The sequence below is a fragment of the Salvelinus sp. IW2-2015 genome, linkage group LG30, assembly GCF_002910315.2.
Source record: "Salvelinus sp. IW2-2015 linkage group LG30, ASM291031v2, whole genome shotgun sequence".
Taxonomy (NCBI): Eukaryota; Metazoa; Chordata; class Actinopteri; order Salmoniformes; family Salmonidae; genus Salvelinus; species Salvelinus sp. IW2-2015.
In genome coordinates, this window is record NC_036869.1 from 20,763,088 (window position 1) to 20,785,136 (window position 22,049).

General features: G+C 43.6%; 1 protein-coding gene across 1 annotated transcript; it reads left to right on the forward strand.

Moving 5' to 3' along the window:
- Positions 1–2,177: 2,177 nt before the first annotated feature.
- Positions 2,178–21,779, forward strand: LOC139023294 (neurofilament heavy polypeptide-like). Its single transcript, XM_070436148.1, has 5 exons — positions 2,178–2,429; positions 3,862–3,978; positions 16,148–16,372; positions 20,452–20,976; positions 21,063–21,779. Exons 1-5 carry the CDS (start codon positions 2,178–2,180, stop codon positions 21,777–21,779), a joined length of 1,836 nt encoding a protein of 611 aa, XP_070292249.1.
- Positions 21,780–22,049: the final 270 nt, after the last annotated feature.

Consider the following 22,049-nt stretch of genomic DNA (forward strand, 5'->3'; position numbering starts at 1 on the left):
ATGAAGAGTTTTTTTTCTGTTGCCATTTCCCTTAAATGATTTTGCCTCTAATTTGTGGTAGCTACATAGCAACACTATACACACACCCCAAATCACACCTTACTGCTGAGACATACACACACAGACACATGGACACACACAGGGACACACAGACACAGACCCTCCACTCACGCTGTTAAATACTCTTACGTGTGGTCAAGCAGCGAAGTTGACATTGCTGACCACTGCGGAGGCAAAGTGGGGGTTTGCTGGGGTTTCAAAGGGGGCTGCCAGGGCGGTGTTGGCAGGGGTTCTGGGATCAGGGGGAAGACTGGGGTAGATAGGTAATAGATGTGGACAGATCCCAGATCAGCCAGTTGGTTCCCTGAGGAGAGTTCTGCCTCGGGTGTGTGGAGCTTTGATCCACTCCGGCTCCTGGCTGGAATTTTAATACGTGCGCACACACACACTAATGAACAAACATATGCATACACAAATAAATAAACACTATTGAACATATCATACATGCTGTGTACATTCTCTCTCTCTCTCTCTCTCTCTGTTAAAACTGGATGATAGGAACACTGTGGACAATTTTCAGCACTCTCTCTCTCTCACTCTCTCCCTCCCCCATTCATGTACTAGCTGTGTCCACTTTATTAAGATACTGTATCAGATCCTTCAAAAAGCCTAGACGTGTCTCCAAGCCCCAACATGTGCTTACAGCGCCCCCATAAGGCTCAGTCTGTCTCTCCACCCATCAGCACGCTAGGAGGGTCCTCTCTCTCCGCTCTCATCTCTCCTCCTGGCTACCTCTTTAAGCCCGCTCTACTTCCAATCCGATCATTCAGCTGTCTCTTCTTTGTGCTATCTCTCTCCATATGAGCTGTCCGTGTGTCTGTCKCTCTTCATCTGAGCTGTCCGTGTGTCTGTCTCTATACAGTATATATCTCCATCTAATACTATTACCACATTGTATTATTCAAACAGGCAATATAACCAGGTCCGGCATTATGGGTGGACCTCCAAGCGCTCCGTCACTGGCCCAGCCTTAATCTCCTGAAATGTTTGTGGCTGAAAATTCGAGGCCTACCTGTTCATGTTGTTTGAGATATTGTTGAAATAATCAGAAGTTGCTTGTATATGTAGCCAATTCCCTTATGCAGAGTCATATGTTCAAATGTTAAATGATAGGAAATGGGTACCTCGAGCTGTATTGTTCATTTGTTTGTTGTTGTACTTGTTRCACCGATCGACTGAACATGTAAGCTAGTTAGCTAGTAGGCTACCTACCCAGGCTGGCACAGTACAGGTATCAGACAGTAGTAGCTAAAGTTATCTGTGAAATGGAATGTATTACCTCACTTGTAATTATTATCAGATATAATTTGAAAGGAGGATCTTCCCAGGCAAGATTTAATCAACGTTTTTAGAGGAGGTATTGAGGTGTATTTTTCTAGCTAGCAAACCTAGCTGCCAATTAAACCCAGCTAACTACCAAGCTTGATAGTTATTACCTGTCCCGACGTCATTATGCAGATATTTATAATGGTGTTGTTTCAAAATGTTTCTAGCTAATGAGAATATTCATATCCAAGGTTGACCACCTGCCTGCTCAACTTCTGACTGCGTTGGCATGACAACGGCAAGGATTTGGCATGATAGCACAAACAGATTGGTACTCAGGCTTGCATCGGACTGAATGGACTGTGCGTTGTTTGGTAGCCTATATTGCTTGCTWAATCCCTCTCAGGATTATAATAGTATATTTGACATAATGTGGTGGTCAAGGTCGACATCTGCTGTTTTATGTGGTTATGGTGTGGTTATTGTGTTGACCAGAACATTCAGAATTCAAGATTCTGATCATCGATTACACAGTCATAACCAACTCAGTGTCCTTGCACTGAGTGCATGGCTACTGATGCGTGGAGAGTTGTTGGTAAAGACATTAGAGGATACTCTCCGTTGCATATTACAGTCTGTATTTTGTTGGGCGATATGATACCACGACATCCTATACCCACACACATACATTTCTCTATACTAAACATTGATATGTCTGTCATACAAAACGGGCAACACAATTAAATGCACGGCTGAAGTGTTGGTTCTGCCACCGGGTCTGTATAACTCATAGAAATACAATTATTATATTTCCATGGTGTAACCTTCTATGATGTACTGAGCTGGAAGAGATGGGTCTCTCGTGGGACAGGACAGAGGTGGCTGAGCTGGACGAGATGGGTCTCTCATGGGACAGGACAAAGGTGGCTGAGCTGGACGAGATGGGTCTCTCATGGGACAGGACAGAGGTGGATGAGCTGGACGAGATGGGTCTCTCGTGGGACAGGACAGAGGTGGCTGAGCTGGACGAGATGGGTCTCTCGTGGGACAGGACAGAGGTGGATGAGCTGGAAGAGATGGTTCTCTCATGGGACAGGACAGAGGTGGCTGAGCTGGAAGAGATGGGTCTCTCATGGAAAAGTGCACAAGCTGAGGCCAGAGATGGATTCTAGTGGTAGAAGATTGTTGCGGTCTTATGTTCCACCCACACTGAGGAGGACAAGGGGGACTAAGTATAATGTTTGATATGAAGCTGAATTCTATCTAGTCATAATGATTTAGTCCTAAAACACATGTTTCCTAATGGGGCAGATTGAGTCCCTATGCCCTGTTTTCCCACCACTCCATTACAGGCTCTAGACAAACATTGTGTTGTTTGTGGCCCCATTCCATACGTATACACCAATGCCAAACTAGCCTCCTGCACACCAATTGGCATTCCAGAGGTTGGCATGTGCGCCAGCTGCAGATTCACACCGTGTTTGAGGGGGGAAAAAGTTAACGGGTCCATTTCACACATTCCCTTGGTCATTGACTGTCACACTTTGACACACACACAGGCACATGAGCGAACACCGTCTCTGGAGGTGATACTTAGATACACTGCAACAGATGTAGGATCTTAATTTGAGCCAGTTTGCTACAGCAGGAAAATAATCCTGMAGCAACAGGAAATTATAACTAAAATATATTTTTGTGTTTTTGATGCATTTTTCGTAAGGGAAAATCAAGTCTGAAATATCTAACTGGAAATTACAAACTTTTAAACCTCAAATACACTACACGTTTTACATTTCCTGCAGGAAAGTTATCCTGCAACAGGGTGATCAAATTAAAATCCTACATCTGTAACTGGATTCCACAGGACCTCCATCTGTCCCCAATCTCACACACACACACACGCATGCACGCACACACACATTCTGACTGCCAACACTTAAATTGGCTTAGGGAAATTTGGCAAGCGAAGCTGTGATATCGCTGTGATGAAGAATAAGCCAGAGAAAAGTGTGAAATAGGTTCTTCAAGCATGTTCCAGAGAGAGTGTCAGCCTGAAAATGTTGATAGATAGTCAAGAGTTGAGATGAGCAACAGCTGATAGACATACACTGCCGTTCAAAAATAATTCGCTTTTCTTTCAAAAACAAGCAAATGTCTAAGCGACCCCCAACCTTTGAACGGTGGTGTCAATGGTGTATTGGAGGCGATGTCAGGTGCAGGAGAGCAGAGTATAATGAACAGGCGTACTTTTATTATAGTTCTAAAAACGAGAGCACTACATGAATCAAACGCGCTCAAAAAACGAAAAACCACATAACATGAAACAATTACACACAAAACATGATGGGAAACAGAGGGTTAAATACAAGTAGATTGATTGGGGAAGTGAAAACCAGGTGTGTATGGAAACAAGACAAGACAAATGGATATATGAAAAATGGAGCGGTGATGGCTAGAAAGCCGGTGACGTCGAACGCCGCCCGAACAAGGAGAGGAGCCGACAGTACCCCCCCCCCCCTTGACGCGCGGCTCCAGCGGCGCGCCAACACCGGCCTCGAGGACGACCCGGAGGACGACCTGGAGGACGACCCGGAGGACGACCTGGAGGACGACCCGGAGGACGACGCGCAGGGCGATTTGCCATTTATGAATGTGCTATTCTGACAGTCAACAAATAAATCATAAGGAATAAGGTTTTGAAGTGTCTTTCCTATATCTAGGAGATGTAATAAAGCTCAGGAAATATTTTAGTTTTTGGACAGATATTTAAACACAATTTTTTCCACAAAACTACCTCCATATTTCTTTTACCTTCAGATGAGTCCTGTGACACTTTTGGGTTGTAGAGCAAAACGGAGAACACCTTCATGTTCGTGAGAATCTCGCCTTTCCAAAGTGGGGTAATATTAGTTTGTAACCCAAATGGTTCAGAATGTCTCCTGGTCTGACAAACACCGCTGTAGCTCTGCCACCTTCCACCGCAGGTGCGGAAGGCCGACATGGGCGGATGTGGTGGATTGAGACGCAGCTCATGCTATATCTCTAGCTTAAACTGATGGATTTTGACAGCCAGGAGTCGTCAGGCCAGGTAGTCCTGAGGCATGATCCTAGGGCTCAGGTCCTCAGGGAGAGGGAGGAGAGAGAGAGAGAGAGAGAGAGAGAGAGAGAGAGAGAGAGAGAGAGAGAGAGAGAGAGAGAGAGAGAGAGATAGGAGAATTAGAGGGAACATACTTAAGATCACACAGGACACCAGACAAGCACAGACAGATAATCACAGCCCCCACACCACTAGGGGGCTGAGTATAGCCCCCTAGTGGTGCAATACTCAGGGCTGAGTATAGCCACGAAGATCTCCCACACCACACGAGCCTGAGGTAGAGCAAAACCGGACAGGAAGATCACGTCAGTGACTCAAAGTATAGCTAAAAAAGCCTGGCACAACTTGATGCACCCCTCATAGGGATGGCTTGGGAGAGCACGAGTAAGCCGGTGACTTAGCCACGTAATAAGACTCTTGGAAGATTAATCCAAATGAGGACTAAAATAGATACTAAAAATAAATTTAAAAATACAATAGGGCCAGAGAATCCCAGTGGAGAGATGGGAGCTGGCCAGGCAGACACAGCAAGGGTGGTTCGTCACTCCAGTGCCTTGTCGTTCACCTTCRYACCCCTGGGCCAGACTACACTCAATCATACTGAAGAGATGAGTCTTCAGTAAAGACTTAAAGGTTGAGTCTGAGTATGCGTCTCTCACATGGGTAGGCAGACAATTCCATTAAAACGGAGCTCTATAGGAGAAAGCCCTGCCTCCAGCTGTTTGCTTAGAAATTCTTGGAACAATAAGGAGGCCTGAGTCTTGTGACCGTACTGTACRTGTAGGTATATACGGCAGGACCAAATAGGAGTGATAGATAGGAACAAGTCCATGTAATGCTTTGTAGGTTAGCAGTAAAACCTTGAAATCAGCCCTAACCTTAACAGGAGGCTAGCACAGGAAAAKTGATAKTTTTTGGGGGGTTCTAGTCAAGATTCTAGCAGCCGTATTTTTTTATTGAACTTTTATGTAAACAGGGAGACACATTGAGTCCTAGGTCTCATTCACAAGCGGGAACAACAGTCACATTAGCACACAGACAATTATATACAAAATACATGCAATATACACATTAGCCATTACAATCAAATAAAACAAACACATTCATCACTATAAAATCCTTAACCAATTTCCTAAATTGACCCAGGGATACCAAATCATCCAAACAAAGTGCCAACTGGAGACTATTGCACACATGAGGTGCCAACTGGAGACTATTGCACACATGAGGTGCCAACTGGAGACTATTGCACACATGAGGTGCCAACTGGAGACTATTGCACACATGAGGTGCCTGATATGAAAAAGCAGATCTCCCCTACTCTGTGGTTACCAAGGGAGACAGCATCATTAACCAACCCTGTGACCTTGTATTATAACTTGAAATTCTAAATTTCAACAAAGATGTATTTTGTAAGCTTGTGGAGTAGGGCTTTATGAACAAAAGAGAATCATGAAGTCTTCAAAGAGGTCCAGTCAACTGTTTTGGTAAAGGATGCAGTGATGAGTATTAAAACTGTCAGATKTAATAAAACGAAAGGAGCTATTATAAACCGAATCAAAGGATTTCAGAGTAGTGTCAGTTGCACACAGGTAGATGGTATCACCATAGTCAAGGACAAATAGAAAAGTTGATTCTACAATTGCTTCCTGCTAGCCAGATTAAAAACAAGCTTTATTTCTATATAAAGAAACCCACTTTACATTTAAGCTTCTTAACAAGCTAATTTGTATGTTTCATTGTCCATCTAGAATCTAGATTCTAGATCATTGTCCATCTAAATACCAAGTGATTTGTATGCAGGGATTTGTTCAATTACAGTACCATTCAAGGAGTGAAGATGTAACCTAACTGAGATACTTTTACGAGACTTTGAAAACAGCATGTATTTAGTTTTGCCTGTATTAAGTACAAGCTTTACATTCATAAAGGGCTTCCTGAACAGCTGCAAAATCTGACGTTAACCTTCACACAGCTAAATCAACAGTCTGAGCAATTGTATACACAATAGTATCATCCGCATACAAATGAAGATCACAATTTTCAACAGATTGACCAAAAGCATTTATGTTAATCGTAAAAAAGAACAGGTCCTAATATGAATCCCTGTGGAACACCTTTATGTAACTCAAGAAAATTCAACTTAACTCCATCCAAACACAATGGCCTGAGTTCTGTCTCTAACGTAGTCAGAAAACAAAGACACRTGCGGCAGAGCCAAGGCCTGTTGATGACAGTTTCTTCAACAGAATAYCCAGAACAACAATATCAAAGGTCTTAGACAGGTCTACAAACAAAGCAGAACAACTAATTTTAGTGTTAGTGTTATGCCCTGTTCTAAACCCTGATTGGTTTACATTTATGGAGTGTCAACACATACAGGTTTCCATACTTTGTGAATAATTCCTGAAGACAATGTCAAATTTCAAATATGAGTTACTGAGGCAGCAATGATGGTCGCTGCACACTTTAGCAGACCAGTTTCCAAATGATCTGTCCCTTCAGATGTCTTAATGTATTAACTTCCTTAACAGAGAATCATTCAACAAATTACAGTTAAAGTCGGGAAGTTTACATACACCTTAGCCAAATACATTTAAACTCAGTTTTTGACAATTCCTGACATTTAATCCTAGTAAACATTCCCTGTTTTAGGTCAGTTAGGATCASCACTTTATTTTAAGAATGTGAAATGTCAGAATAATAGTAGAGAGAATTACTTATTTGAGGTCTTTTCCCATGATGTCAAGCAACGAGGCACTGAGTTGGAAGGTAGGCCTTGAAATTACATCCACAGGTACAACTCCAATTGACTCAAATGATGTCAATTAGCTTATCAGAAGCTTCTAAAGCCATGACATCATTTTCTGGAATTTGATGTTTAAAAATGTAAAGTTGTTTAAAGGCACAGTTAACTTAGTGTATGTAAACGTCATACCCACTGGAATTGTGATACAGTGAATTATAAGTGAAATAATCTATCTGTAAACAATTGTTGGAAAAATTACTTGTGTCATGCACAAAGTAGATGTCCTAACTGACTTGCCAAAACTATAGTTTGTTAACAAGAAATTTGTGGAGTGGTTGAAAAACGAGTTTTAATGATTCCAACCTAGGTGTATGTAAACTTCCGACTTCAACTGTACATCCATTAATATCCAGACCACACTTAAAGTGAGTTGGCTTAGAAACGGAGTCAAACATATATACATTTATRCATTAATTATATACATTTTGATCAGTAATGGTGCCAGAAACAATATTAATTTGATGGAGAAGAAGAGTTAAGAGATTTAACACTTTTCCAGAACTTGTCCGAATTCCCTGCACAATCAGATTTTGCTTTTCTAACTAGATTTACACATAGATTTCTCAATATCCTAAATGATTGCCAATCTGGGCTTGAGTCTGTAAATCTAGCTTTGTCCCGGACAGCGTCTCTATTGTGAATAACTTTGGCAGTCCGGTGTGAACTAAGGGTTATACCTACTTTTAACTCTCATGGTTTTTAAGGGATTATGTTTATCGACAATAACATTGAAGACATTTGAGAAATGTTTTAGAGCCAGCTCTGGATCACGCATACAAAGCTCTCCCTCGCCCTCTATTTGGCAAATCTGACCGTAATTCTATCCTCCTGATTCCTGCTTACAAGTGAAAACTAAAGCAGGAAGCACTAGTGACTCGGTCCAAAAAAAAGTGGTCAGATGAAGCAGATGCTAAACTACAGGACTGTTTTGTTAGCACAGACTGGAATATGTCCTGGGATTTTTCCGATAGCATTGAGGAGTACACCACTTTAGTCACTGGCTTCATCAATAAGTGCATGGATGAAGTCATCCCCACAGTGACTGTACGTGTATACCTCAACCAGAAGCCATGGATTACAGGCAACATCTGCACTGAGCTAAAGGGTAGAGCTKCCGCTTTCAAGGAGCGGGACTCTAACCCAGAAGCTTATAAGAAATCCCGCTACACCCTCAACCATCAAACAGGCAAAGCGTCAATACAGGACTAAGATCAAATCGTACTACACCGGCTTCGACGCTCATCGGATGTGGCAGGACTTGCAAACAATTACAGACTACAAAAGGAAAGCACAGCCGCAAACTACCTAGTGACACGAGCCTACCAGACGCGCTAAATGCCTTCTATGCTTGCTTCGAGGCAAGTAACACTGAAACATGCATGAGAGCATCAGCTGTTCTGGATGACTGTGTGATCACGCTCTCCGTAGCCGAAGTGAGTAAGACCTTTAAACAGGTCAAGATTCACAAGACCGCAGGGCCAGACGGATTACCAGGATGTGTACTCCGAGCATGTGCTGACCAACTGGCAAGTGTCTTCACTGACATTTTCAACCTCTCCCTGTCTGAGTCTGTAATACCAACATGTTTCAAGCAGACCATCATAGTCCCTGTGCCCAAGAACACTAAGGTAACCTGCCTAAATGACTACTGACCCGTAGCACTCACGTCTGTAGCCATGAGGTGCTTTGAAAGGCTGGTCATGGCCCACATCAACAGCATTACCCTAGAAATCCTAGACCCACTTCAATTTGCATACCGCCCCAACAGATCCACAGATGATGCCATCTCAATTGCACTCCACACTGCCCTTTCCCACCTGGACAAAAGGAACACTTATGTGAGAATGCTATTCATTGACTACAGCTCAGCGTTCAACACCATAGTTCTCTCAAAGCTAATCACTAAGCTAAGGACCCTGTGACTAAACACCTCCCTCTGCAACTGGATCCTGGACTTCCTGACGGGCCGCCCCCAGGTGGTAAGGGTAGGTAACAACACATCCGCCATGCTGATCCTCAACACTCAGTCCTCTCCTGTACTCCCTGTTCACTCATGCCTGCATGGCCAGGCACRACTCCAACACCATCATTAAGTTTGTTGATGACACAACAGTGGTAGGCCTGATCACCGACAACGATGAGACAGCCTATAAGGAGGAGGTCAGAGACCTGGCCGTGTGGTGCCAGGACAACAACCTCTCCCTCAGTGTGATCAAGACAAAAGGAGATGATTGTGGACTACAGGAAAAGGAGGACCGAGCACGTCCCCATTCTCATCGACGGGGCTGTAGTGGATCAGGTTGAGAGCTTCAAGTTCCTTGGTGTCCACATCACCAACAAACTGTCATGGTCCAAGCACACCAATAAAGTCATGAAGAGGGCAATGCAAAACCTATTCCCCCTCAGGAGACTGAAAAGATTTGGCATGGGTCCTCAGATCTTGGTTGCATCACTGTCTGGTATGGCAACTGCTTGGYCTCCGACCGCAAGGCACTACAGAGGGTAGTGCGTATGGCCCAGTACATCACTGGGGCCAAGCTTCCTGCCACCCAGGACCTCTATACCAGGCGGTGTCAGAGGAAGGCCCTAAAATTTTTCGAAAGACTCCAGCCACCCAAGTCATAGACTGTTCTCTCTGCTACCGCACGGCAAGCGATACCGGAGCACCAAGTATAGGCCCAAAGGCTTCTCAACAGCTTCTAACCCCAAGCCATAAGACTCCTGAACAGCTAATCAAAAGGCTAACCAGACTATTTGCATTGCCCCCCCACCCCCTCTTTTACGCTGCTGCTATTCTCTGTTTATTATCTATGCATAGTCACTTTAACTCTACCTACATATACATATTACCTCAATTACTTCGACTAACCGGTGCCCCCGCACATTGACTCTGTAGCGGTACCTCCTGTATATAGCCTCGCTATTGTTATTTTACTGCTGCTCTTTAATTATTTGTTTATTATTTGTTTATTATATATATATATATATTTTTTTTTACTTATCTATTTTTTACTTAACACATATTTTTCTTAAAACTGCACTGTTGGTTAAGGGCTTGTAAGTAAGAATTTCACGGTAAGGTTGTATTTGGCGCATGTGACAAATACAATTTGATTTGATTTGATACAGTCAATGTCATTACATTGAAGATCATGTAAAAAATAAAAATAAATTCATTGAAATGTTTCAAATTCCTCTTTCAAGTAAGACGGGATTTGGATCTAGGTATTCACACATCCCTGATACATCCAATAGGACAGCTTATATCTAAGGAAAACACCCCACTTTATTTGTAAATATAAGGACGGTCAAGGTTGATTTTGTCGGGTCCTTCAGATTTGGACACATGGGCTCATTAATTATCTGGGTCAAATTTAATTTAACACAACAGAGTCATGGTTTCCCCAGGCAATGTAAAGTCCCCAATGATTAACACTTCAGAGGCTGAAAAGGAGGCTATTAAGTCAATGAGTTCTAATAGCAAACATTTGTTAGCCAACGGTGGACGGTGAACTCCCAGGATTGTTATTGTAGAGTTACATCCTAATTGGAGACTTTTAAGGCCAAAAATTCAAATTGCTTTGGGATGGTGACAGACTAACATTGAAACAGAAAAGTGATTATTTTACATAAATTGCTACACTGCCCCCTTTACCCTTCCAATCTGCCCCGAATACTCTGTAACCATCTATAGCAATCTCAGAATCCATTATTTTCTCAGTTGCCCATGTCTCTGACAAGAAACAAACATCTGAATTTGCTTGAAAGGGCCAGATCTTAACGTGATCCATTTTAGACAATAGGCTACATATGTTTAAGTGCATAATTTTCAAACCTTTACRGTCTTTTGTATTCCAGTAGTGTATCAACACAAGCCAGATCATTACATATTGGATTTGTGGTTTAGGCGCTAACAGAAGACTTCAAGGAATTGGGCACAAGATTGCTATACTGTATACACCTCTGTGCTTGTGAACACATGCAGTACGATAGCTAAATACAACCCTGTTGATAGTATTGGAGTGGCTAATAACAGTGGTCTCCCTATTGTAGCTAACATAACTATTTGTGGAATTTAGGTCAGCAATCAAAAGATAACTGTTGTCAAAACTACTGACAAAATCAGTAGGTTCAACATTGGAATTAACAGAGCCATTGCAGGGAGGTAAATTAACAGGCACAGGATAACTATTTTCAACACACTTATCAGTATTGAAAACAGAAGCTGAAAAGTAGCACTCGGAGTAAATGTCACTGATTACCTTAGCATATCTTGGTGCTGACAGTCACTTTTTCAGGGCTGCCTTATAATGCTGTGAAGGGATCCAGGAACCCAAATTATTTGGGTGGATTCCATCCTCCTTATAAAATGTGTTTTATTTCCAAAATGTATCAAAATTGTCAACAAAAGTTACACTCATTGAGCTGCAATATTCACGTAGCCAGTTGTGAAGAGAAAGAATACTGMTAAAGCGTTCAATGTCACGATTCAGAGATGGCACAGGGCCAGATATGATGGGTCTTTTATTAGTGAAATCAATCAGCTCTTTAAAATCCTGTTTCAACTGTTCATAGCTGCCCTTCATAATGTTATTAAAGCCCACAAAGACTACAATAGAATCAATTTCCATGTCCTGGTGTAGAACATTCGGGAGCAGCTTAGTAATGGCATTTACTTGAGCTCCAGGATAGGACATTGTTTTGCACCAGGAACAGTGACATTTCTTACCATGGAGCTGTCCAAAATCACARCTGGTGAGAAGGATGAGGAAATACGCAGACTCGCATGCTTCACAGGATTCTGAGAAACCTTTAAGGAGGGGCAAGAGGCAGGATAACTTGAGCCCGTAGCTCCCGGAGTCTGGTGCAGGCCTCCGACAGATGGAGAATCCCCGCTTGATCCAAAGCAGGGACGGAAGGTGGCCAACATCTAATTTGAAATCGTAAGGGAAAGAGTAGGCACAGCAGACACAGGTACCCCCAGCAACGAAGATGCAGGAAGATCAGGCTCCAGGGAGGCAAAACTATTAGTTGTTTGTATCCGCTCCGGGCCTCTCGTTGGGAGTGTAGCCTGCTTTGCCACTGTCTTCGGCTTCCACGGCTCATGACATGTGACCATCGTTGATTGGCATGCTCCTCTTATTGTGCACCTTTTACTCCACCATCAGATGGAGGAGGAGAGGAAGGAGATGCCTCCTCTGGCGAACAAACTCCAGGCAACACCGGCCAGTTGAACAACGACAAAACAGCAAGGTGGAGATGCATCCAACAAGCCCGGACCCYGTCAAGCTGCTGGAGTAGAAAAGGTCAACATTCCACTCTGCGTTTTACCCAGTTTCTTACGTAGACTGGTGACCTGCTTGATCAAGGAAGCCACTTCAATCCTATAATCCTCGGCAAGAAAACAATCGTCACATTGGAACTCTGAGTGATCCAGCTGGTCCCGAAAGGAAGCGTAGTAGATACAGCTCCTATAGCGCTGGAAACGTTCATTTACTTCTTCAGACGAAAAGGGCTCCATTGCAAAACTTGTTAGCATTAACTGAAGATCATTTAGTGCTTTATACAGGTAGCCGGAGAGTAGAGCATTGCAGTAGTCTAATATAGAAGTGACAAAAGCGTGGATTAGCTTTTCTGCATAATTTGTTAACAAAAAGTTTAAGATTTTTGCAATGTTACGAAGATGKAAAAAAGCTGCCCTATATTTTTTATATATTCGTCAAAAGAGAGATCAGGGTCCAGAGTAACGCCGAGGTCCTTCACAGTTTTATTTGAGACGACTGTACCTTGTCAGATCAAACAGTAGATCTCTKTGTTTCTTGGGACCCAGAACTCATCTCTGTTTTGTCCCAGTTTACAAGTAAAACATTTGCCGCCATCCACTTCCTTATGTCTCAAACACAGGCTTCCACTGTAGGCAATTTTGTAGATTCACCATGTTTCATCGAAATGTACAGCTGTGTGTCATCTTGCATAGCAGTGAAAGTTGACATTAAAATATATARTGAAAACAATAGTGGTTCTAAAACGGAACCTTGAGATGAGACAAAGCCTGTTATAGAATATTGTGTAGACAGSTAAGCTGACTGAAGACCAGGCATTCAACTCGCAGTAGTTGACATCGTTTCCACTGTAACATTTATTTACATGATGTGATGAAACTTCAAGTTGCAAGCTACTTTCGTATCAAGGTGTTCCTGAGACCAGTGTCCAGACACTGGTTCTTGCTGTTGGAATAATGTTGTTGGAATAATTGGATTTGACATAGAAATATCATCTATCTCGATAGGCTAGCCAGCTGCAGTATGCTAACTAGCTGCTAGTCACGAGGTCAGGCTTTAGCCTACACATAGAACTGAATTAGCTGATCATCTTGAGATGGCGAGTCAACTTCAAAACTTCTCTCAAWAGTAACGCTATTAGCTTACCTCGCTGTCACTACTCACGACTACCCTTGTTTGTTGTGATTGAAAGGCAAAGAAACACCCAAGAAACACCCAAATACAACCACATCCCAAAATCAGGAAGTTCAGCCCCCCTTAAAAGTTGAAAAGGGGCAAAATGTTGAAGTTTTCTTCCTGAGCAAGTCTTATAACTACCTAATCCAATATCTAGCTAAGGAGTTTTGCAGTTGTAGGACCAGTATTTATGAAAATAGGGTTTACTTGCTAGCTGAGCCAGTCTCCAATCCAAAAGTGATGCTTACAGCACCAGTTAAAACGAAATGCTGAATAAATGCTCCCTCCGTCTAGCTAATAACATGAAAACGATAGTTTTAAGGCAGTTGCTGTTCTTTTGTGATTTGTTCACCGAGTTCTGCAACTGACTGTTCTAGCTGCCTAAAATGTTATCGCGTTAGCAAAATGTTACAAAGTAGCGACACCAGTAGAGACTTGCCGATTTCTGCAAACAGTTCCATACATTTACTCTTAGTGAATACGAACCCTGGACATTGAACCCAATACAGAACAAACTTCTTCAAACGTTTGTCTCGAACCACATGGTTTGTTTGTGCTGACTTTCTCCCGAATGCTGGGGTTGGGTGATAGAATATGTTGTTGGTAGACGCAGGATGAGAGCTGATGCTCCAGAGACCCCACCAGAGCACACACAGACAGACAGACAGACAGACAGACAGACAGACAGACAGACAGACAGACAGACAGACAGACAGACAGACAGACAGACAGACAGACAGACAGACAGACAGACAGACAGACAGACCAGACAGACAGACAGACAGACAGACAGACAGACAGACAGACAGACAGACAGACAGACAGACAGACGCAGACAGACAGACAGACAGACAGACAGAACAGACAGACAGACAGACAGACAGACAGACAGACAGACAGACAGACAGACAGACAGACAGACAGACAGACAGACAGACAGACAGACAGACAGACAGACAGACAGACAGACAGACAGACAGACAGACAGACAGACAGACAGACAGACAGACAGACAGACAGACAGACAGACAGACAGACAGACAGACAGACAGACAGACAGACAGACAGACAGACAGACAGACAGACAGACAGACAGACAGACAGACAGACAGACAGACAGACAAAAGGAAGACAAAAAAAGACAGACAGACAGACAGACAGACAGACAGACAGACAGACAGACAGACAGACAGACAGACAGACAGACAGACAGACAGACAGACAGACAGACAGACAGACAGACAGACAGACAGACAGACAGACAGACAGACAGACAGACAGACAGACAGACAGACAGACAGACAGACAGACAGACAGACAGACAGACAGACAGACAGACAGACAGACAGACGACAGACAGACAGACAGACAGACAGACAGACAGACAGACAGCAGACGACAGACAGACAGACAGACAGACAGACAGACAGACAGACAGAAGCAGACAGACAGACAGACACAGACAGACAGACAGACAGACAGACACGACAGACAGACAGACAGACAGACAGACAGACAGACAGACAGAGCAGACAGACAGACAGACAGACAGACAGACACAGCACAGACAGACAGACAGACAGACAGACAGACAGACAGACAGACAGACAGACAGACAGACAGACAGACAGACAGACAGACAGACAGACAGACAGACAGACAGAAAACACTGCAAGCTCTTTTTAAAGATCCTTACTGTCATTATATTTTTTGTAATTTGAAATAGATTTCTAAGTCTTTTWGTAATTGATTGTAAAGCCCAATATGGATTGTCTGACAGACAGACAAAACTGAGTATGAGTTGGGTAATCAAGTAATTTTGGGCATGTCTCTGGTCTGTTGCTGGTATCTGCTCAGTCTGTGGATAATGGAGATAGCAAACCACATACCACAGTCTCTTAGTCTGTTTCGCTGTCTCCCCTCAAATACAGTACTTTTCAATCATGTACTCTAACTAATGAGTGTCACCGCTAAGTTGGTTTTCTAGAATGACAACAAACACAATTAGTCATCAAACAATAGTATTGTTAACTCTGGTTCTAAAATAATACCAGCAACGCTTTAATAAGTAACCCTCAATCTCTGTCAAATATGGATAAGAAAGGACCTCTGTAAATGTCTTTCAACACTGATTCAAAATAAAAAGTCCTGAAGTCAATAGCACTCTCTTCATAAAATAAACATTTTCAGAAGATGGATAGTGGTGACTGTAGAGTAGACCATGTCTCTCCTTGGACTAGAGAAGATCCCCCTGCCTTAACTAAGACAGTGGTTGATTGGCAGTGGAGGACCACTTCTTTTAAAGAGGTATGAGGAACTAATATATCCAGGAAAGATGGTTACCTGAGTGGTCTCTGACCTGACAGATGTTAAATATCAGGAGCAACAGAGAAGCCCAAGGAGCAACAGAAGCCCAAGGAGATACAGAAGCCCAAAGAGCAACAGAAGCCCAAATAGCAACAGAAACCCAAGGAGCAACAGAAGCCCAAGGAGCAACAGAAACCCAAGGAGCAACAGAAGCCCAAGGAGCAACAGAAACCCAAGGAGCAACAGAAACCCAAGGAGCAACAGAAACCCAAGGAGCAACAGAAACCCAAGGAGCAACAGAAACCCAAGACCAAACAGCAAGGTGGAGATGCATCAACAAGCCCGGACCCCGTCAAGCTGCGTGGAGTAGAAAAGGTCAACATTCCACTCTGCGTTTTACCCAGTTTCTTACGTAGACTGGTGACCTGCTTGATCAAGGAAGCCACTCAATCCTATAATCCTCGGCAAGAAAACAATCGTCACATTGGAACTCTGAGTGATCCAGCTGGTCCGGAAAGGAAGCGTAGTAGATACAGCTCCTATAGCGCTGGAAACCGTTCATTTACTTCTTCAGACGAAAAGGGCTCCATTGCAAACTTGTTAGCAATTAACTGAAGATCATTTTAGTGCTTTATACAGGTAGCCGGAGAGTAGAGCATTGCAGTAGTCTAATATAGAAATGACAAAAGCGTGGTGATTAGCTTTTCTGCATAATTTGTTAACAAAAAGTTTAAGAGTATTTTTGCAATGTTACGAAGATGTAAAAAAGCTGCCCTATATTTTTTATATATTCGTCAAAAGAGAGATCAGGGCCCAGAGTAACGCCGAGGGTCCTTCACAGTTTTATTGAGACGACTGTACCTTGTCAGATCAAACAGTAGATCTCTGTGTTTCTTGGGACCCAGAACTCATCTCTGTTTTGTCCCAGTTTACAAGTAAAACATTTGCCGCCATCCACTTCCTATGTCTCAAACACAGGCTTCCACTGTAGGCAATTTTGTAGATTCACCATGTTTCATCGAAATGTACAGCTGTGTGTCATTTGCATAGCAGTGAAATTTGACATTAAAATATATAATGAAAACAATAGTGGTTCTAAAACGGAACCTTGAGATGAGACAAAGCGCTGTTATAGAATATTGTGTAGACAGTAAGCGGACTAAGACCAGGCATTCAACTCGCAGTAGTTGACATCGTTTCCCATGTAACATTTATTTACATGATGTGATGAAACTTCAAGTTGCAAGCTACTTTCGTATAAGGGTTGTGTAGACCAGTGTCCAGCGAAACCATCATGAACACTGGTTCTTGCTGTTGGAATAATGTTGTTGGAATAATTGGATTTGACATAGAATATCATCTATCTCGATAGGCTAGCCGAGCTCGCTTGTATGCTTTTAATAGCGCGTGCTAGTCACGAGTTCAGGCTATTTGCCTACACATAGAACTGAATTAGAGCTGATCATCTTGAGATGGCGAGTCAACTCTCAAAACTTCTCTCACAATAGTAACGCTATTATTACAGCTTCCCGCTGTCACTACTCACGCAGCTACCCTTGTGTTGTTGTGATTGAAAGGCAAAGAAACACCCAAGAAACACCCAAATACAACCAATCCCAAAATCAGGAAGTTGTCAGCCCCCCTGTATAAAGTTAGTGGTTGCTACGAAAGGTGCCACATAATGGTGAGTTTCTTCGCGGCTGAGTCTATATGTTTATAACTACCTATATCCAAGTACCTCTAGGCTAGGAGTTTTGCGCAGATTGCCATGTAGGACCAAGATATTTAGTAATGAGCAAATATGGGTTTTACTTGCTTAGTCTTGAGCCAGTCATCTTCAATGTTCCAAAAGTTGAATGCTTACAGCACCAGTTAAAAACGAATGGACGTGAATAATATGGCTGCCGTCCGGTCTAGCTGTCAATCAACATGAAAACGATATGTTTTAAGCGCAGTATGCTGTTGCTTTTATGCGTGATTCTCGTTCCAACGCAGTTCTGGCAACTGCACTGTTCTAGCTGACCTAAAAAATGTTATCGCGGTCGGTTTTAGGCAAAAGTGTTAGCAAAAAGTTAGTTCGACCCCAGTAGGACTTGCCGATTTTCTGCAAACAGTTCCATACCATTTACTCTTAGTGAATACGAACCGCGGACATTTGCAACCCACCTACAGAACAAATTCTTCAAACTTTGTCTTCGAACCACCCCATGGCTTTGGTTTGTGGCTGACTTTCTCCCGAATGCTGGGTGTGTGATAGAATATGTTGTTGGTAGACGCAGCATGAGAGCTGATGCTCCAGAGACCCACCAGAGCCACACACGACACACAACAGACAACAGACAGACAGACAGCAGCAACAGACAGACAGACAGACAGACAGACAGACAGAACAGACAGACAGACAGACAGGCGACCAGACAGACAACAGACAGACCAGACAGACAGCAGACAGACAGACCACGACAGACAGCAACAGACATACAGACAGCGGCAGACAGACAGCAGACAGACAGACAGACAGACAGACAGACAGACAGACAGACAGACAGACAGACAGACAGACAGACAGACAACGACAGACAGAACAGACAGACGAACGACACACAGCACGACCGACAGACGACGCAGACAACAGCACCAGCTCTTTAAGATTCCTTAACTGCCTTTATTAATAAATTATAAACCTATGATTGTAAAGCCCTCTGGATTCCGTCCCCCCCCCCGTCTCCACAGCCAGCAAACTCCGACGTACGTGGTAACACTCTCGTCCGGTCTGCCGATGGATACACACCACTCTCTGTCTCGCTCTCCCTCATAAGTACCAGTATTTCAACAGTGACAACTAAGACATAGAGATCAGCACCGGCAGATTGAAGATTTCTAGAACATGCTCAAACCAGACACATTATGTAATCAAACTAGTGAGCTATCGTTACCGCAAAAAACTACCGAAGCCTTTTAAAACCAATCTTACTGTTCATTATATATGTTTGTATAGTAAATCTGGAGTCATTTCGTAATGTCTTTATTATCTGATTTGTCAAGCTAAAATCCATGAAGTGCAAAGCAGCTATCCAGTACAATAAACCTTCAAAGATGATAGTGGTGACGTGTAGAGTCAGTACCATTTGCGATGTCTCTGATCTGTTGAAGGTATCTCCGCCATTACTGAGCGTGGGATGGAGATAGAACAAACACTCTCATCTTTAAGTAGTTTCAGGACTATATCCCTCGGAACAATGTTACAACTCTGAGTGTCAAATCGACTGTACCAAGTAAATATCATGTTGAGGCACCTGTAAGGTTCCCAGAATTGACAACAATACCCAACATGATCATAGCCAAGGAAACGAGAACAAGTATTGCACGAACCCGGCAAAAAATCAGCCCAGATAAGCCCAAGGACCAGAAAGTAAATTCAACCAGACCCAGGACACAGCTCGGCAAGAAGAACTTAGAAACCAAGGAGAGTAAACAATCATATCTTAGATCAGTAGCACAGATATCCGGATCAACAGATACCCATAGCATCAGTAAATTCCCACAGGGGCAAACAGAAGCAATTGAAGACGATAACCCAAATGCAGCTGAATACCAATGGAGCACTAAACCCGCTACAAAAGCAACATCGAAAACCCATTAGGAGCAGTAGAGAGCCAGGGCACAGAAAAGTTCGAAACTGCAGGTAGATAGCAACCATAGAGTCACCTTGAGAACATAGAAGATACCCACGGGCCTCATACGAGGAGACATGCAAGGGTGAGAAGACCACTTCTCTAGAAGTAATTAGGACAAATCCCGAGCATGACTGACCCATCATGAATACCACATGTAGATATACGAGCAACAAGAAGAGCCCAAGAGAAGTCCCAAAGGAACAGAAGCCCAAGGAGACAACCGAAAGCAAACAGAAACTTGCAACAACCCCAAGAAGTCAGCAGAAGCACAGGAGATACCAGAACCCCAAGCACAACAGTGCCCACGCGAGCAACAGAAACCCAAGAGCAACAGAAACCCAAGGAGCAACAGAACCCCAGGAGCAACCAGAAACCACGGAGAACAGAAACAAATGCACAGAAACCCAAGGAGCAACAGAAGCCCAAGGAGCAACAGAAACCCAAATAGCAACAGAAACCCAAGGAGCAACAGAAGCCCAAGAGCAACAGAAACCCAAATAGCAACAGAACCCAAGGAGCAACAGAAAGCCCAAGCAGAACCCGAGCAACAGCCAGGAGCAACGACCAAATAGCAGCCAGCAGAAACCCAAGGAGCAAACAGAAGACCGCAAGGAGCAACAGAACCCAAATAGCAACAGAACCCAAGGAGCAAACAGAACCCAAGGAGCAACAGAAACCCCAATAGCAACAGGAAACCCAAGGTAGCAACAGAACCCAAAGGAGCAACAGAAACCCAAATAAGCAAGCAGTAAAACCCAAGGAGCAAGAAAACCCAAGAATAGAAGCCACGACAAAGAAACCCAAGGAGCAACAGAACCCAAGGAGCAACAGAAAACCCAAAGGAGCAACAGAACCCAAGCAACAAAACCCAAGGAGCACAGAACCATAGCAACAGACCAAGGAGCAACAGAAGCCCAAGGAGCAACAGAAACCCAAATAGCAACAGAAACCAAGGAGCAACAGAAGCCCAAGGAGCAACAGAAACCCAAAAGCAACAGAAACCCAAGAGCAACAGAAACCCAAAAGCAACAGAAACCCAAGGAGCAACAGAAACCCAAGAGCAACAGAAACCCAAATAGCACAGAACCCAAGAGCAACAGAAACCCAAGGCAACAGAAACCCAAGGAGCAACAGGAAACCCAAATGCACAGAAACCCAGAGCACAACAGAAGCCCAATGAGCAACAGAAAACCCAAATCGCAAAGAAACCCAAGGAGCACAGAAGTCCCACAGGAGCAACAGAAACCCAAAAGCAACAGAAACAAGGAGCACAAACAGGAGCAACAGAACCAAATAGCATCAGCAAACCCAAGGAGCAACAGAAACCCAAAGCAGCAATAGCAACAGAAACCCAGGGACAGAAACAATAGCAAAGAAACCCCAAGGAGCAACAGAAACCCAAGGAGCAACAGAACCCAAGAGCAACAGAAACCAAGAGCAAACAGAAAACCCAAGGAGCAACAGAAGCCCAAGGAGATACAGAAGCCAAGAGCAACAGAAGCCCAAGGAGCAACAGAAAACCCAAGGAGCAACAGAAACCCAAGGAGAACAGAAACCCAAGGGCACAGAAACCAAGGAGCAACAGAAACCCCAGGAGCAACGAAAACCAAGAGCAACAGAAACCCAAGGAGCAACAGAAACCCAAAAGCACAGAAACCCAAGGAGCAACAGAAGCAAACAACAGAACAGAACGCCAAGAGCAACAGAAACCCAAGGAGCAACAGAAGCCCAAGGCACAACAGAACCCAAATAGCATCAAGAAAACCCAAGGAGCAACAGAAGCCCAAGGAGCACAGAAACCCAAGAGCCATCAGAAACCCAAGGAGCCGAAAACCAGACAACACCAGGCACAGAAAACCCAAATTAGCAACAGAAACCCAAGGAGCAGAACAGACAGAAACCCAAGGAGCAACAGAACCCAAAGGAGCAAACAGAACCCAAAGCAACAGAAACCCAAGAGCAACAGAAACCCAAGGAAGCAACAGAAACCCAAGGAGCAACAGAAACCCAAGGAGCAAACAGAAACCCAAGGAAGCAACAGAACCAAGAGCAACAGAAACCCAAGGAGCACAGAGAAACCCAAGGAGCAACAGAAACCCAAATAGCAACAGAAACCCAAGGAGCAACAGAAACCCAAGAGCAACAGAAACAAAGCAACAGAAACCCAAGGAGCAAACAGAAACCCAAGGAGCAACAGAAACCCAAGGAGCAACAGAAACCCAAAGGCAACAGAAACCCAAGGAGCAACAGAAACCCAAGGAACGACCAGGAAACAGAACCCAAGGAGCAACAGGAAACCCAAGGAGCAACAGAAAACCCAAAGCAAACACAGAAACCCAAGAGCAACAAAACCCAAGGAGCAACAGGAAACCCAA